The sequence below is a fragment of the Leucoraja erinacea genome, chromosome 9, assembly GCF_028641065.1.
Source record: "Leucoraja erinacea ecotype New England chromosome 9, Leri_hhj_1, whole genome shotgun sequence".
NCBI lineage: Eukaryota > Metazoa > Chordata > Chondrichthyes > Rajiformes > Rajidae > Leucoraja > Leucoraja erinaceus.
The window spans coordinates 25,668,181-25,685,649 of record NC_073385.1 but is presented as its reverse complement, the minus strand read 5'-3'; the positions used below and the strand labels follow the sequence as shown (position 1 = coordinate 25,685,649).

General features: G+C 43.7%; 1 protein-coding gene across 1 annotated transcript in view; it reads left to right on the top strand.

Annotated features, from left to right (window-relative positions):
- mdga2a (MAM domain containing glycosylphosphatidylinositol anchor 2a) overlaps positions 1-17,469 on the top strand; it is an 845,563-nt gene that overhangs the window by 619,141 nt on the left and 208,953 nt on the right. Inside the window, exon 10 of the mRNA XM_055640389.1 lies at positions 9,465-9,613. Within this exon, the coding sequence (XP_055496364.1) occupies positions 9,465-9,613 (149 nt within the window). The remainder of the gene's footprint in view (positions 1-9,464; positions 9,614-17,469) is intronic.

Genomic DNA, 17,469 nt, shown 5'->3' with positions numbered 1-17,469 from the left:
CAGACTGAAGTCGCGCACGATCTTTGCGGGACCGAAGCGGGTCAAGCGACCACGAGGTCGCGGAATTAGCATGCCAAGCGCACGTAAGTGGGACAGGGGTTTTACTCCACCTATCTGCCAACCCAACTTCCCTCACTTGTCTCCGTCTATCACTTGCCAGGCTTTGTCCAGCCCCCATCTCTTTTTCAGCTTTCTCCCCCCTATTACAATCAATCTGAAGAAAGAACCATCACCTGTCCATACCCTCCACAGATGCTGCCTGATCTGCTGAGTTACTCCAGCACTTTGTGTTTTGCTCAAGATTCCTGCATTTGCATTTCCTTGTGTCTCTGACAAGGGAGGTGGTATGATATGTATTTCCTCTGGTTTCTTCTTCTCCTGTAGTGTGTAGTATAGTGTGTCGGGTGCAGACCCTGCAACTCTCGTTGGTAGCCTTGCACCCCCTTCCTCATCAACAGTACAAGTTGTAAAACAGTGTAGGAAGAAACTGCAGATGCTGGTTTAAACCGAAGATAGGCACAAAATGCTGGAGTAACTCAGCGGGACAGGCAGCTTCTCTGGAGAGAAGGAATGAGTGACATTTCGGGTCGAGACCCTTCTTCAGACTGATGTCAGGGGAGAGGGATACATAGATAAGGAAGTGTAAGGTGTGAAAACGGGACAAATGTGGTGGGAATCAAGGAAAATGTAGAATAGATCATTGTCACCTGAGAGAAGCGAACAACAAAGGAAACAGATAAAATGTAGTTGGAGACGGGCAAACTGATAGAAGTCTTCCTAACTAAGAAGGGGGAGAAATGGAGAAAGGGGGAAAGCAAGGGTTATTTGAAGTTAGAGAAGTCAACGTCCATACCGCTGGGGTGTAAGCTGCCCAAACAAAATATGAAAACTGCATGCATTCTCCTTGCAATCATAACTTAACACACATGGCATGTGCAGCAACCAGTGATATTAATGAAGTAAAATATTAGAGAGCAGGAACAGCAAGAAATGAAAAAGATAAGCAGCTTGTGCATGCTGCATACAAAAGAAAATAAGGATAAGAAAATGTTACGGAATAAGTGGGAAGGGATTGAAGGATTTGCTCAAAGGTCAGACTTAATGCATTTAAATTATTCATGCTCTGGGTAAGTCTGCAAAGGTTATTGGGTGTTTGCATTTTAAATTAATTTCGATTATGGATAGGGGATCCTTTGGGGTTTGGATTCCTTTACAGTTGAACCAGTATTTTTCAATAAACCAACGCCAGTGCATGATATGAGTGTGCACTGATCAACGCCATTGGCCAACAAAATCCTTTGAAGAATGGAGCAATCCTCCGAGATTTGACTTCACAGAATCTTCATTACCATAAGCAATGGTAGAAACAATTCAAGCCTGTGCCTGTTTATAGTGAGGATGGTGTGGAAGTAATATTAAAAAGATCAAAATCAAAGAAAGACAAATAAAAGGGATGTATTCATGAGGCAGTAAAAGAGCGGCTTGATTCTACTTTGTTGTGAACATGACAATGTCACCATGTTCTGCAGGAAGAGAAATAAGTCAAAGACCTTTTATCAGAATCGGCTGTTCATCCTGAAATGTAGATTGTTTTTCCCTTCCCACAAATGTGGTGAGACATGCTGAATATTTCCAGCAATTTCTGTTTTTATTTTAGATTTCCGATGTCTGTGTTTTTTTTAGTTTCACCGTGTCCTTCTGTGGTGTACAACTAAGATAATCAGTTGGTACACAAAAAAGCTGGAGAAACTCAGCGGGTGCAGCAGCATCTATGGAGCGAAGGAAATAGGCAAGGGTTTCGGCCCGAAACATTGCCTATTTTCCGCTGATTTTCTCCAGCTTTTTTGTGTACCTTCGATTTTCCAGCATCTGCAGTTCCTTCTTAAACACTAAGATAATCAGTTGCCGCTTGTTTTTGCTTTAGATTCGCCATTTGGATTACTTTATTGTCATGTGTACCGAGGTACAGTGAAACGCTTTTTTGATCTGTTGTGCTATCCAGTCAGCGGAAAGGCTACACATGGTTACGATCAAGCCACTCTCAGTGTACAGATACATGACATGGGGGATAACGTTTATTGCAAGAAAATGTCCAGTGAAGCCCGATTAAAGATGATCAAGGGTCTCCAACGTGCTAGATGCTACACATAAAATGTTGGAGTAACAGGCAGCATCTCTAGAGAGAAGGAATGGGTGACGTTTTAGGACAATACTCGATGTCAGACTCAGATGGTAGGTCGGAACTACGCTCTAGTTGTTGACAGTTGATTTGCCTTGTATTTGCATTACAACAAATTAAAATGATGGATTCATACATATATATGGAGTTTCTTGTTCACGTCTCACGTACTTCCTACAATAGTACAAGTTCATTTCCATGTCTCCATCTGCTCCTATGTTTGTCTTTTATTACAAACATGTATGCAGTACTTGTCCATTGCACCACTTGGGCCCCTGGTTCAGCCATTCAATTATATTCTGGCTGATCTGTGCATCAGCTTCCCTAACCTCTCTTAGACCAGTATCTTTCATCATTGCCTGACAAAAGAATGTTAAATCAAGCTTGATGCCGAGCTCACATCAAGTGACTCAACAAGCTCAGCCTTTATGGAAGAGAGTTCCAGGTTTCTGTTATCATTTGTGTAAAGAATTGTATCGTTATTTTATTCTAAGTGGTTTAGTTCTGACTCTAATGGTATGATATCTAGATCAAGATTCCCACCAAAGGAAACAGTTCTTCCCATAAATTCATTTCAATCAGATACAAACACCGGCATGCAGGCCATGTTTTTTCAACCTACATTTGACACGTTAGAACTATAACACATCATTGATCTGGTATATTTGAACTGTACCTCTCCGATGTATGTGTTTCCTTGCTGAGCATTCAGAGAATGCATAGCCCAGATTTCCAAATCATTTATTTGGGTGATGTTTATTCGTATACACAAGTTTTCAGTTCATTGGATATGTGCATCACACAGATTTAAAAAAAAATATTCAATCAAAAGGAAAGGACCTTTGTTGTCATATCGAGCCAACACCTTGGATTGTTTTACAATATCAAAAAGTTACACTGCTGAGGAGTGGGCTAGAGACCAGGGTTTGATCCTGACTGCAGGTGCTGTCTGTATGGAGTTTGCACCTTCTCCCAGTGACCACGTGGGTTTTTACTGGGTGCTCTGGTTTCCTCCCACACTCCTGAAACAGACAGGTGTTTAGGTTCTAAAAATTTGCTTTGGTAAAACTGTAAACTGTCTAGTGTGTAGGATAGTTTCCACATCACATCAAGCAACTGGGAGCACATTGCACTGGACAGGAGCTCCTGGAGGAAATCCGTGCAGGAAGGAGCTGCACTTTACAAAATGGAACTACGCCGTGTCACAGAGCCAAAACGACAGCACCGTAAGGAGAGAGAGAAGAGGGCTCGACGACCACCAAGCACCGCCAGTCTCCACTGCCCACTTTGCACCAAGGTGTGTGGATCGCGGATCAGCCTCTACAGACATCTGCGGACCTACAAGTAGACGACCCTGTGGAGAGGAGAAGACAGTTATTCTTGTTTCGAGTGACCGCCGATGATGATGAGGATAGTGATAGTGTACGGGGTGATCTGTGGTCGGCGCGGACTCGATGGGCTGAAGGGCCTGTTTCTCTAAAATTACTCAAAGATCGAAATCTCTAAACTTTTAAATAGACAAAGATAATTGGAAAAAAACCTATGCAAGGAAGAAGTGGGCAAATCTGGAAACATAATCAATTCTCAGTTAATTGCTTGTGCTCTCTCTGCCACTTTTGCAAGGCTTCCATGTGTTCCTGACATGTGGCTTCAAGGTTACTATTCAATCCCAGATGCTCCCTCTCCATTTTAAGTGGATATGAGCCAGGATTCAGTGTGGTTTTGCATTTTGTCAGAGACTTTAAGCTCATTATTGACTCATTTCCTCTATCAACTGATAATCTCCTCTCATAAAAGAGCTTGGAATAGAGTGTGTTTCAGAGGTTTCTGAGGTTAGGCATGCACACAGTTCGATCTGCCCAGCATGAAGAGCCAAACGAAAGTAATTAGATCTTCAGAGTTACAGATTTGGGCCTGGTAAAGGATGCTGATGCTTATCCTTGTGGTGAATATGGAGGGTTTTACAGAGACGGTGCTGGTGGGATATTTTGAGTGTCTTGAGGTGCCTGCTTTAGATAGTCCAGAACTTAGAGGCATATAAAAGGGTAGGACCACCACTGCCAGGCCATGAAGAGAATGCCTGGTCAGAGGACATGATATTCCAACACCCTTCTCCTCAGCGAATCAAAGGCCGTTCTGGAAAATTGAAAGCAGTGATAAATTGCTTCTCTTTCCATGAGGAGTTCCTCTCCTATTCTTGGTTTGTATAAGAGATGGCACAGCAGTAGAGTCGCTGCTGTACAGTGCTAGAGACACCGGTTTGATCCTGACAATTGGTGCTGTCTGCATGCATTTTGTACATTCTCCCAGTGACCGTGTGGGTTTCCTCCATGTGTCCCAGTTTCCTCTCACACTCCAAAGACGTACAGATTTGCAGGTTCATTGACTTTGGTAAATTTGTAAATTGTCCCTTGTGTGTAGTAAAGTGCTAGTGTACGGGGGACGCTGGTCACCACAGACTTGGTGGGCCGAAGGGTCTGTTTCCATGCTGCATCTCTAAAGTAACATAAAGTCTACAGTGGAGCCTTGGGTATTTGGACTGTAGGTGGTCATCACAGTGCTGAAGTATCCATTCATGTTGTGAATGTTATTGTCAGCAAAGCCCTGGGGAACATCAAGTGCTCTGACTTGACTATGGTTCCTGCTGTCCTGGAATCAACAGGTTGTCCTGTGGTGCTGGCTGAGAAGATTTACCTTTGAGGGGTTTCTGAGAGCCTTGACATTGATCTTCTTGATCTTCTCACGTCGAAGCTTTCCTCAGTCTTTCCACAACTGCCCTGCAGTTCACTGACTTTTCAATTTGACAGTGCATTGCACGTGGAGGGCAACACTTTGAAACTGCTGCTTTAAAACACAATGTAGTGCCAACTCAGTAGTAAATCATCCAAAAGTATCTCCCTCTCATGCTGAAGCAATAAAGTGGATGAAGTTACGAAGCAGACGTGGGGCAGCCATTATCCTATGTGATCATCTTATTCCTGAATATATAGTTTGTTATATTTGCCAATCTGCAGTTTTAGAAACGGCATTAATTTCATTTTAATGATGGTAGAATTTTTTTTTGGGGGGGAGCAAATTGATCCCAATGACCATTTTATTTCTGTATTTGTATTCAAACTCACTTCCCTGTGGCATCTGCGGTCAGATAACAATAATTTAGAATCGCACATTTAAAATCCCAGCTTCCTAACATTTGTCCACCAGTCCTCAATCCTTGTCCAACAACCCATGTTTTAAGTCCTTGTATGCAGAAAAAGCTTTATTCTCCCCTCCTTTATCCCTCAAATCCTAGACGGTGCCAGACACCCCATCTCCTTTCTCCCCCCACCTCACCACCCATCGCTTCTCACAAGATCTCAATTATTCTGAGGCTTTTTGCTATTCAGAAGTCCAGTGGTACCAAACAATCATAACAGAACCTGGATTGATGGAAGGGGAAGTTAATTGGAGATACAGAAACTGGGAGATTGAGCTTCCAGTGCCTCGCCAGTGAGCCAAAGGTCAGTGGCTTGTCAGACACCAAAGGACCTTGCTGTTCCACCTACCTTACAACCTAAAATGGTGGCAAGTAGAGGCAGGTAGAGCAGCAGCTGTGAATAATTCTGCCCAATACATGCATTGAACTAGTGAGAGAGCTGAAAAAGTAATGAGTTCAGAAAAATGATAACTACACTTGACATCGCACGCAATGTGAGAAAGAATGTATCTTTTAAAAGCCGTAATTAGCAAGAAAGCTGATAAAACATAAAGTGAATGGTTCAGATTCTTCTACCACTCTGCTTTTCTCTGTGAAATTACTTCTATCATATAGGATTACTGACAATCTGGAGGAAAAAAAACTCAGCTATTAAAATGAGTGGAGTATGTTATCTTCAAAATGTAGAGCTCCTGCCTCAAGACCAATGTTTCCATATTTCCAACATGCTTTGCTGCACAGAGGATCATATTTTACATGCAAATTGATTCATTCTAATCAATCAGTTCACTTTCACACGCACTATGCAGTCAAGCTTACTGTGAGAAATGAACGTTAAAAATCGTGCCATCATTAATCTGTAAAGACGCTTCACTATCGCACATTCCAAAGCAGGGCAGAAAGTTTTAACGAGGTCGATTAGGCAGTCCACTTGGTTGTACTTTTCTTTAGACCATTGACACAAGTTTTAAAAGAGAACCGATAACCTTGAGCATTCACCTATCGCTTATGGATTTAGCTCTCAGGTGTCAGCTGACACACAACGTATATTATGATTCAGGGAAAGACGCTCTTTAGTCAAGAGAGAAAAGAGAGCCAAGAGTGTTTTATTGCCACACATCCCAGATAGAACAATTACATTTTTACTTGCAGCAGCACAACAGAATATGTAAATATAGTACATTGGAAACAATATAATAAATGAGAAAAAATGTTTACAATCTACCCTAATCAAAATGTTATTCGGGAGTTGAGAAATGCCAAAATCTTTAGAAGGCAAGTCTAGAAAAGGAAACCACTTTCTTTACTCACTCTGAAATAGCCTTCAATCCTCCAGTTGCAGAATTTTGGTTCATTCTCTAACAATTTCTGAGTTCATAAAGCTATCCAAAAGTCTACTCCTTGAACTGGCCATGCAGTGTATGAGCAGGAATTCCAGCTAGCAATCTCCTAACTAGCCTTTTCTTCAGGACAAGGGGTCACAGCATAAGGATAAGGGGGAAATCCTTTAAAACCGAGATGAGGAGAACTTTTTTCACACAGAGAGTGGTGAATCTCTGGAACTCTCTGCCACAGAGGGTAGTTGAGGCCAGTTCATTGGCTATATTTAAGAGGCAGTTAGATGTGGCCCTTGTGGCCAAGGGGATCAGAGGGTATGGAGAGAAGGCAGGTACGGGATACTGAGTTGGATGATCAGCCATGATCATATTAAATGGCGGTGCAGGCTCGAAGGGCCGAATGGCCTACTCCTGCACCTAATTTCTATGTTTCTATGTTTCTTCATCTGAATTTTGCCGTACTTCAAGGTTAGTCTAATCTAGTTTGTCCGATTTACCTTTTCAATGTGGTTTACCACATTGTCTACCACATAAGGTCACCTTTTGAATACCTTCCACCATCACGCCTGCAGAACTCAGATGGAGATGATTTGGAAAGACCGTGTGTGGGACACATCTCAAAACTGCAAGGCATTTTCTGAGCATTGTGCAGTTTGAGCAAATTCAAATTTATTTCTGTCGTAGGCATTTTCTCTACTTGATGAAGTCTAGCGAGATGTATGCGTATATGGATCCCTAATCTTTTCTATGTTGTTGCCCATGGATAGATAGGGCTAATAAATAAAAATAGATTATTTTTTACTTAAAGCTGCTTGCTGTTAAATTGTTTGATAACTGAATTATTTTAGCAATAAACCAAGTTTGCAGCACTATCTGCTCAAGATAATTCAATTTCTTTTTTTGCAAAATTGTCATTGTAAAATGAGATGCACATACAATTTAACGAACAAAGTTCATGCCAGAGAGATCAGCATTTGGCCTTGGTTTTAAGCTCTTCATTCCAGGCCTCAGCTACTACTTCCAGCTGGTGATGTCCGTCTTTGCCCATCCAACGTCTGCCAAATATCAATGGCTGGTTATTAACCAATAGCGCTCTGCAAGGGGTGGCACATTGGTTGAGTTGCTGCCTTATAGTGCCAGTGACCCGGGTTTGATCCTAACTTAAGAGTGCTGTCTGTACGGAGTTTGTACATTCGCCCTGTGATTGCGTGGATTTTCTCCGGGCGCTCTGATTTCCTAAAATAATTCCAAACGATCAGCTGGTAGAGCCAATGCCTCACCGCGCCAGAGACCGGGTTCGATCCTGACATGAGGTACTGTTGTGTGACGTTTGCACATTCTCCCCGTGACCACATGGGTTTCCTCTTGGAGCTCTAGTTTTCTGCCTCTTCTCAGACATACAGGTTTGTAGGTTAATTGGCCTCTGTAAATTATCCCCAGTGTGTAAAGTGGGATCACATAGACCTGTTTTATGTGAACGTATGATCGATGGTCGGTGTGGATGTGATGGGTTGAAGGGCATATTTCTCTACTGTATTTTTAAACTAAATTAAACTATGTAGGACTGACCTCATAAAAATACATTACACACCTTTTCAGGATGAAGATGTTAATATGATGGTGCCAACTCCACCTACATTCAGTACAATTTTGGTAACTTCAAAATAATATTCTACATTTTTATGGGGCTTGAAATTAGGGATGCTGTGCAAATATTTCCCAGAACTAAAGAAACTTAGAAGCAGGGGTCACCGTCTCAGTATAAGAAATCAGATGTTTAAGCAAAAATGAGCAGAGACCTCTTAGAATCATAGAGTCATTCAGCATGGATACATGCCCTACAGCAGATTGACCCAAACTGCACACAATCTTCCAAATGTGGCCCCACCAACCTCGTACACCCAGGAACTGTGATAATTTGGAATATAGTACCTTAAATGTTCATGCTATGTCATGCGTATATTCAAGAGAACTTGGAGGTGCGGTTCAGATAGAAGATCAGCCACGAACGTGCAAATCGGTGAAGTGTTCCCGAAGCCCATAAGATCAACATTACTCCATTTATTTTGTCATTATGTTCCAGAGATTACTTCAACCAATAATCACTAACTTATTGCTGAAACATTTTCGCATTCCATGAAGAACTCATTTTAATTCACCAGTATTCATTACTAAGTCTCATTTGATGCCACGATTTGCTTGACTTCTCTTCTCAAGCAACTAAAGATTATCAATCCATACATGTGTGCAGGAAAATATCACATACTCTTGCGATGGCGAGGTAGATCATGGAGGGACAGCAGAATCTATGGTTCAGATAGCATCATTCGCTAATAAACCTTAACCACCCATGTGAATTAGCAGACACCTTCTCTGTCATTGTTTGCCTTAGCTGTAGTTTAGATTAGTTTAGTTCAGAGATACAGCATGGAAGTAGGCCTTTCGGCCCACCGGGTGCATGCTGACCAATGATCACCCATACATGTTCTAACCTACACACTAGGTACAATTTACAGAAGCCAATTAACCTACAAACCCGCACGTCTTTGGAATGTGGGCGGAAACAGAGAAAACCTAGAGAAAACGTAAAACTCTGTACAGACAGTACCGTAGTCAAGATCAAACTTGAGTCTTTGGTGCTGTATAGCAGCAACTCTAACGTAGTCAAGATCAACTTGAGTCTATGTACAAAAGAGAAGGTGCAATGTATACAGAGAATGTTTTATGCAACTATATGAATCTTTTTTTTCAGGTAAAGCTTACTCTCCTGAATTCTACTACGATACACCCAACCCTCTTTGGCAAAACCGAGCCCGAGTCTATTCCTACATGCTGCAATGGACCCAGATGAATCCGAACGCTGTTGACCGTATCCTAGCGTATCGTTTGGGCATTAGGCAGGTATGAAAATTTGATGTTCTTTTGTCACCTGAAGAAATATTTGTGCTGATCCTTAAGAACCTCCCTTTTAAAACACTGATGCTGACCTGCTTATGTGTGCGCTGCTAATTTGTTTGGCTGCTTTGTGAATGTGCTTTGATGTGACAGGAGTTTAAATGTTTAATGTGTAAACAATCCATTATTTCGATACAAAAAAGATGTTGTGAAGAGATTTTGCGACCTCTTGTACACGCAGCAATAAATAACATGCAATGGCATCGCTACCACATTGATACTTACCCTTCATGGAATTACAATGATTTATCCAACTAATCAACAAACAGGATTTAGTGGGAGAGTTTTTTTGCAATTGCCTGGGCAAGCATTCTGAAATCTGACAGATTCCATGGGTTTGCAAATGCATACAAAATGTAGTGATTTGTATTACAGCATTGTGAAGTTCATACCCTGTATGAAAGTTACTGTCATTAATAATGAGTTATTTACATCTTGAGATATTACCAGCCAAAAAAATTGTATTGTCTGCAGAAAATGATGTATATTCAGCATAAAACACAAATTAACAGGTCAGTTTCTAACATAAGGTTCAATCGAAATAACTTTGTGGGGAGTAAACCACTTGAGTGGATCCACTTACATTGAGAAGAAAATGATGGCTTCCATTACTGAACTCTGCATTAAAAGTGATTTGAAATCTGCCCATTCATTAGATTTATCTTTACTATATGAAGCTTGTTCTCTCTGCTTCCAATGGCTGATGTAAATAATAAGCAACTACAATTATATTTTCAGTTGTTTAAGCAAAATAATCGTGCCAGGAGGGTATTGCTTTGAAATTGTGAATTAGTTGTTCCATGGCCTGCCTGGATGGACACAGTGCATCAAGCATCCATATCTCTATGGATGGAAGAAGTGCCTCTGAACTCATTGCAGAAGATCAAAGCGACAGATTTATGCAATGGGTTTCACTGGTGCAACCTTTTGTTGCCACCAGTTTTTAAAAATTTGTTCCTATTCTGGGATGTGGGTATCGATATCAAGGCCAGTATTTAATATGAAGATAGACACAAAATGCTGGGGTAACTCAGCAGGACAGGCAGCATCTCTGGAGAGAAAGAATGGGTGACGTTTCAGGTCGAGACCCCTTTTCAGACTGTATTTAATACCCACCTTTAATTGCCCTTGACAGATGGTGGTGAGTCACTAATTTGAACCACTACAGTGATTCCCATGGTTTCATTGGGGTGGGAGGTCCAAGATTTGGTAACGGCAATATATTTCCACATCAGGATGGTGAATGACTTGAAGGGGAATCTGCAGCTGATGTTATTTCCCCTGTTACGTTAAAGGGTTCCGAACTGAAACATCACATCCATATTCTCCAAAGATGCTGAGTTACTCCAGCACTTTGCGTCTCTTTCTGTTTCGCTTGTTTTTGTTATGATAATGCTCTTCTGAAACTTCTCAAAGGTTAAATTTGTACCATCAACTGTTAATATACTTGGGTCTAAGTGAGTATTAATATACTTGAGTCTCAGTGGGTCTAAGTGAGTGTATATTTTCAAGCAATGTTGGGGAATTAGTTGATACCTTTCATCAAGTGCCTTTGCCTTGTGGTTAGTTGGGAACCACATGAACCAAAGTGTTTTTAGGTTGATTAAGGTTCAAGGACACACACATCAGATTTCAGATGAACACTAACAAGGCACGTCTGGCTACTTGTAATCTGTTGAACTCAGTGAGGAACCACACATGGAGATGTCCACATTCCAGCCCTTCCCAGCTTGTGCTTATTAGCTCTTGGACATTATCCCCCTTGACTTTGTGGAAGGTTAGCATGAAATTTAGCCTCACATTCCTGTGGGATTTTGTTTCCTAGTGGTACACACAGAATACATGTTTCTGTATCTGGTTTGCATCTCTCCTGTCATAATGTAATGCAGTAACTTTTTTATTGTTTGCCTCAATTTCTGGAATTATTCTCTATGTAAATAACAGAGAGCAGATTCTTCTCCCTAACAGATGGTTTAATGCCGGAGCCATAATGAATTTAGATGGTCGTAAGCCAGTTCCTCTGTGAACACATCCATTATACAAAACAGCTTACTGAGGCTGCACTGATAGTTAATATGCGGGATGTTGACACGCAGTGAGTGATGCAGCAGGCCAGTTCATTTGAGCCTATAGTTGATGCTGTTTATTTGGCACAATGCAGAGAGAAAACAATGTTGCACTTTGAAAAGCCATAAAAATATGTTTATAACAAAAGTTCCATGTTTACGGTGGCGCAGCAGTAGATGCTACCTTACAGCGCCAGAGACCCAGGTTCGATCCTCACCACGGGTGCTGTCAGATGGAGTTTGTACATTCTTCCCGTGACCTGCATGGGTTTTCTCCAGGTACTCCGGTTTCCTCCCATACTCCAAATACGAACAGGTTTGTAGGTTAATTGGCTTTGGTAAAACATTGTAAATTGGCCCTAGTGTGTGTAGGATAGTGTTAGCGTGTAGGGATCGCTGGTCGGTGAGCACTCGGTGGGCCGAAGGGCCTGTTTCCATGCTGTACCTCTAAACTAAAATGAAATAAAACATTTTCTGCACAGTACTTATGCAGCAAAAGGTTTTGATGTGTAATATATTCTCTTTGGTTCAGCAAAATAATTCTTGGTTCGAAATTAGAAAGTCATGGGCTCAAGTCGCTCTTCAAAGCCTCAAACCCCTTTCTCACGGTGCGAGTCCACCCACGAGTGATCCCGAGTTTAAAATAAATCAAACTCGTGGTAATCACGTGGAATTAACGTAGCGGGAACGTCAGAACTGGTAACACTAACGGCAGGTACTTGGGAAACTTGTTAACTCGTGAAATTCTTTAAACATAATGAAAGATTTCCACGAGTCAAATTTACTCTTGAAGTAAAAATGTTAAACTTTTAAACTCGTTGTAAGAACGTAGCAGCCCGTGTGTTTACCGTAGTGACTCATGAGTCTACCGTGGGCACTCTTTAACTCAGCGGGATAGGCAGCATCTCTGGAGAGAAGGAATGGGTGACAGGATAACGTTTCTAAAATTCTGCTGCGTCTTTGTGTTACTCCAGCACTGTGTGTTCACTTTATGTCAACCAGCATCTGCCCTGTCTTGTTGTATGACATTATTTGTATCCGGGGCAGTTGATTGTCGCTCCCTTCAGTTTCCCAGGAGGTTGGGACGGGACTGGAGTTGGGAGGGAAAGTGTGGGGGGGGGGGGGGGGGGGGGGGGGGGGGGGGGGGAGCGGGAGGAGAGTGAGGGAAGGGGGGGGTTGGGGTGACTTAGTATGGGAGAGGAAGCCGGTCGCAGCATGGGCCTGTTCCTGCGTCCCATGCCAGGCTTCCAAGGTGCAGAGAGATTTGCGCCCATCGGTACAGGATTTCACTCAACTTCACGGGCTTGCAGCTGCCTGCTGAAAAATGCCAGCGGCACCCAGCAACTACATACGCGCTCCTCGAGGAAGGCGCCTACCGCTACATCGGAAGCGTCCACGGTGAGGGCCGTTTGGGCTGACGCCTTAGGGTGTTCTAGCATAGTGACATTGGCCAATGCAGTCTTAGCCCCCTCGAACGCCTTCTGTGCCTCTTTGGACCAGACCAGGTCCTTGGGCTTACCGGCCAGGCATTGGAACAACGGCCGCATGATGGCGGCTGCTGATGGGATGAATCGGTGATAGAAATTAACCATCCCAATAAACTCCTGTAGACCCTTGACCGATAGGGGCCTCGGGAAGCGACGGATAGCGTCGACCTTCTCGGGCAGCGGCTGTGCGACGGATTACGCGGCTTGGCAGGGCACAGGTCTGGCACAGGGACCATGCTTCCGCCTCGCACATCGACTAACAGGGAGAACGCGTGCAAGAAATCGGCCCCAGGATTGGTTGGGCGACATCAGCAATGATAAACTTCCACCTGTACTGGCCTGAGTCTCGGGGGCTCGGAGGCAGGATGCTGGCATGGGCACCGGAGTCCACCAGGAAACGGTGGCCGGAATGGCGATCGCAGACGTAGAGGCGTTCGTTTGGGCCGATCGCATTCGCCTATATGGACGATCGGCCGAGGCATTTCCCGGGAACTAGCAGGGGCTCTAACATCTTCTGGCTTTGGGTCCATTTCGATGATGGTAGTAACACCAGCGAAGTTGGCTGTAGACCACTGACCGCGGCGATTCTTCTTCGGCGCTGGGCTGGGCTTCTTCCTCCCGATGTCGTTTCGGCTGCACCCGCTGTGTTACCAGGGGGCGGGAAACACGTCCCGCCCTCTGTGTACCCACAGTTCATCAGCTCTCTCCGCGAGTTGTTGGGGCTCGCTGAAATCGGCTCCGGCGAGCATTAGTTGGACTTCATCAGGCTGCTCCAGGAACGCCTGTTCGAAAAGCAGACATGGGCGGTGCCCGTCCATCAGGGCTGACATCTTCGCCATGATGGTAGATGGCCGCTGGTCACCGACACAGTCCATGTGCAACAGCCTCGCTGCCCTGTCTCTGCGGCTGAGACTGTAAGTGCGGAGCAGCAGGGCCTTTAGCCCTTAGTATTTGGCGATGGTCGGTGGGTCCCACAACGTGGACAAACCACACCTGAGGTTGGTCAGGCCAAAACGATGGTAATTTGAAGGCCGGTGAGCCCTGCCGCGTGCTGGCTGATTCTGCGGGAACGCTCTCTTCCTGCATAATTCTCTTGACTAATGATGGCTAGACAGGTTGGAGTCATCAATTTGGTGGTCTTAAGAATGACAACTGAAGTTTTAAACAAACTTTTATTCGAAAATTCACTTTTCAATCAACAGGTTCTCTAGACACGTCTGGCCACATCGGTGGTCAGTGCTGAACTGGCGCGCGAAAGCAACACCGCGCGAAAACAACCAGCCCCTCCCGAGTCACGTGACCGCGGCTTCCGAACTCCGGGTTCGATACCTGCGTGCGCCAGTAGGCGCCGCTACTGGCTGATACATTGTATAAGAAAGAAAGCTCCAGAAGGAAGCAAACTAGAACAAACATTGAAACATGTGCCCTGAGATTCAAACAGTTTCTCCCAGGCTCAACAGTTTGACCAATCATCGATTCACATGATGACCGTCTTGCAACATTATTTATACTATTTAAAATGCTTTTGCAGCAATCCAATCGAAATGATGCATTTAAGGTTCGTTTGCAAAACTGCTATACGTGTAATCAATTGAAGAGAACAGGGAGAACACCTGGACCCCTCACCATCCTGCATACCTGTCTGAGCCTAGACTGGCTGGCGCCAATCAAAGCCTGTAAAGTTCAGCTGATAAGGGCTAAGAAATTCTGACAGGTACAGGGATCCTCCATTTTATGGTGTCTTTAATTTAGCCAATATTAACACTTTATTATCACATGTGACAGTCGGATTCTTTGTTTTGCATACCCAAGGCATGCAAAGAGTCACCACATATAGGGCTCCGACAAAGTTACAAAGGATCCCATTTAGTCCTCAATGGTTCCCCTTTGTTCCCGGTATTCCCCCCCCCCGGCTCCTCCTTTGTTTTCTGCAGCGTATCCGAACCTACTTGGCCCCATCCGACCTCTGGCACCCTCTGCCGACCAGTTTTCGACCCCATCCCCAACCGCCAACCTGTCCTCGACCTCGACCGCTGGCACCAAGCTGGAAGATTTTAATCGATAGAAAGGGGTTGGGGCTCAGAAAGACCTGCGTGTCCTTGCACACACATCACTGCATACACTGCACTGCACACACATACACTGTACACACATCACTGGATGCTAACATGCAGGGAGACATGTGCCTCTATTGAGGAGAATTTGGTACAAGGCTGGAGATATAATTAAATAGAAGCTTTGTGAGATTATACTGGAACTCCAATTGCACTTCTGCTCTCCCTAGCTGAGGAAGGATGTACATGCAATAAATGAAATGCTACAAAGATTGATACAATTTCCTGTAGCAACTCAGCGGGCCAGGCAGCATCCCTGGAGAACACACACACAGGTGATGTTTCGGGTCGAGACGCTTCTTTAGATTGATTGTAGGGTGGGAAAGAAAGCTGGAAAGAGAGCTCATTCACCATTTTTCCTCACTGCCTGTCATGCTCCTGCCTATGCTGTCTACTGCAAATGCAGCCATTGTCTTCTGTACTAGCTTCTAGCCTCCATCTGCCTCACTACTTCGTAAGATCCTGTCCCACTGCAAATCTAATTTAAACCCTCAGGTGTATTACTAGCAAAGCAGTCCATCGGGGTATTGGTCCCCCTTTAGTTCGGGTGCAACTAGTCCATCTTGTACAGGTCACCTCTGTCACCAAGATTTATCACATTGAAGATAGACACAAAAAGCTGGAGTAACTCAGCAGGACAGTTAGCATCTTTGGAGAGAAGGAATGGGTGACATTTCGGGTCAAGACCCTTCTGATTCCTGGGAAGGTGAGTTCAATGTATGATAAGACATTTACAGATTGGGCTTAAATTCTCTTGAGTTGTTAAGAATGAGAGGTGAACTTTATTAAATATACAAAACTCTTCAAGGGCCCCAAATCCTGGGACACGCCTGGCAGGTGGGGGATCAAAAATCTGGAGTCAGTCTCAAAATGAGGAGTCAGCCTGCAGGACATAAATGAGGTTAAATTAATATAGCCAAAAGTCAAAGAATCTCAGATCTCTGCCAAAGGGGGGTGCGGAGGGTCTGTTGCTGTGTTTAGCTGTCAAACGATTTGAGGTTGCCGCAGGAAAGTGACAGTGGGGTGGAAGTTCTACCATGATCTTTCTGAATGTTGGAACAAACATGAGGGAGCAAATGGCCTCCTCTTATATCTGTTTCAGAGTTGTACCGTATCCGGGTAGTTACCTGGTAGTGGGCACTTTCAGATACTTTGACATTGGCTGTTAAACTGAGGCTTTTTCATGCATTTACACAATTGGAATCAAACTCTCTGAAGGTCCAAACTTTAGCTTTCAACCGAGAGAATGAAAGGCAATGTCATTGTGTTAATCAAAGCCACCTCCCCACAAAATCAGTTACTGACCTTGCACAGCAAAGATGTCTCCATTTCAAAAGGGCTAAATGTTAACTGATATCAATGGTTCTCTCTCCTTGGCAAATGTCTCCCTCCCCTTCAAGTCCTACATTAATACTTCTCTCAAAAAACATCTTTGACCTCTCCTTCCATCAAAGTAAGCAGTTTATCTTCAACCTTCCTATCCTCTTCACACTCTTTGACTGTGTTTTGATCTTCTAAATATGCGCTTGTGTGTTTGCCTCCTGCCAGCTGTCTGTCCATGCCACAGTATTTGGACAACTCTAATCAGTTTAATTTAGTTTTTATTTAAGGGTGCGGAAACTGACCCTTCGGCCCACCGAGTCCGCAGCGACCCACAATCTCCACACATTGACACTATACTACACACACTTGGGCCTATTTACATTTGCACCAAGCTAATTATCCCTCAAGGTTTGGAGGGATATGGGTCAAATGTGGGCAAATGGTACTAGCTAGGATGGGGCATCTTGGTCAGCATGGATGAGTTGGCCAAAGGGCATGTCTCCATGCTGTATGATTCCCTGACTGTGTAATTAAAATATGTTTTTTTTTCTTTCACAAAATGTTAATAATCTGAAATAATTTATTTTCTATGTGCAAGTATCATTTAGCTTTATAGACCCAGCATTTGTTTTAGTTTAGTTTAGTTTAGCTCAGAGATACAGCGCGGAAACAGGCCCTTTGGCCCATCGGGTCCACGACGACCAGCGATCCCCGCACATTAACACCATCCTACTGGGGACAATTTTTACATTCACCAAGCCAATTAACCTACAGACCTGTATGTCTCTGGAGTGTGGGAGGAAACCAAAGCC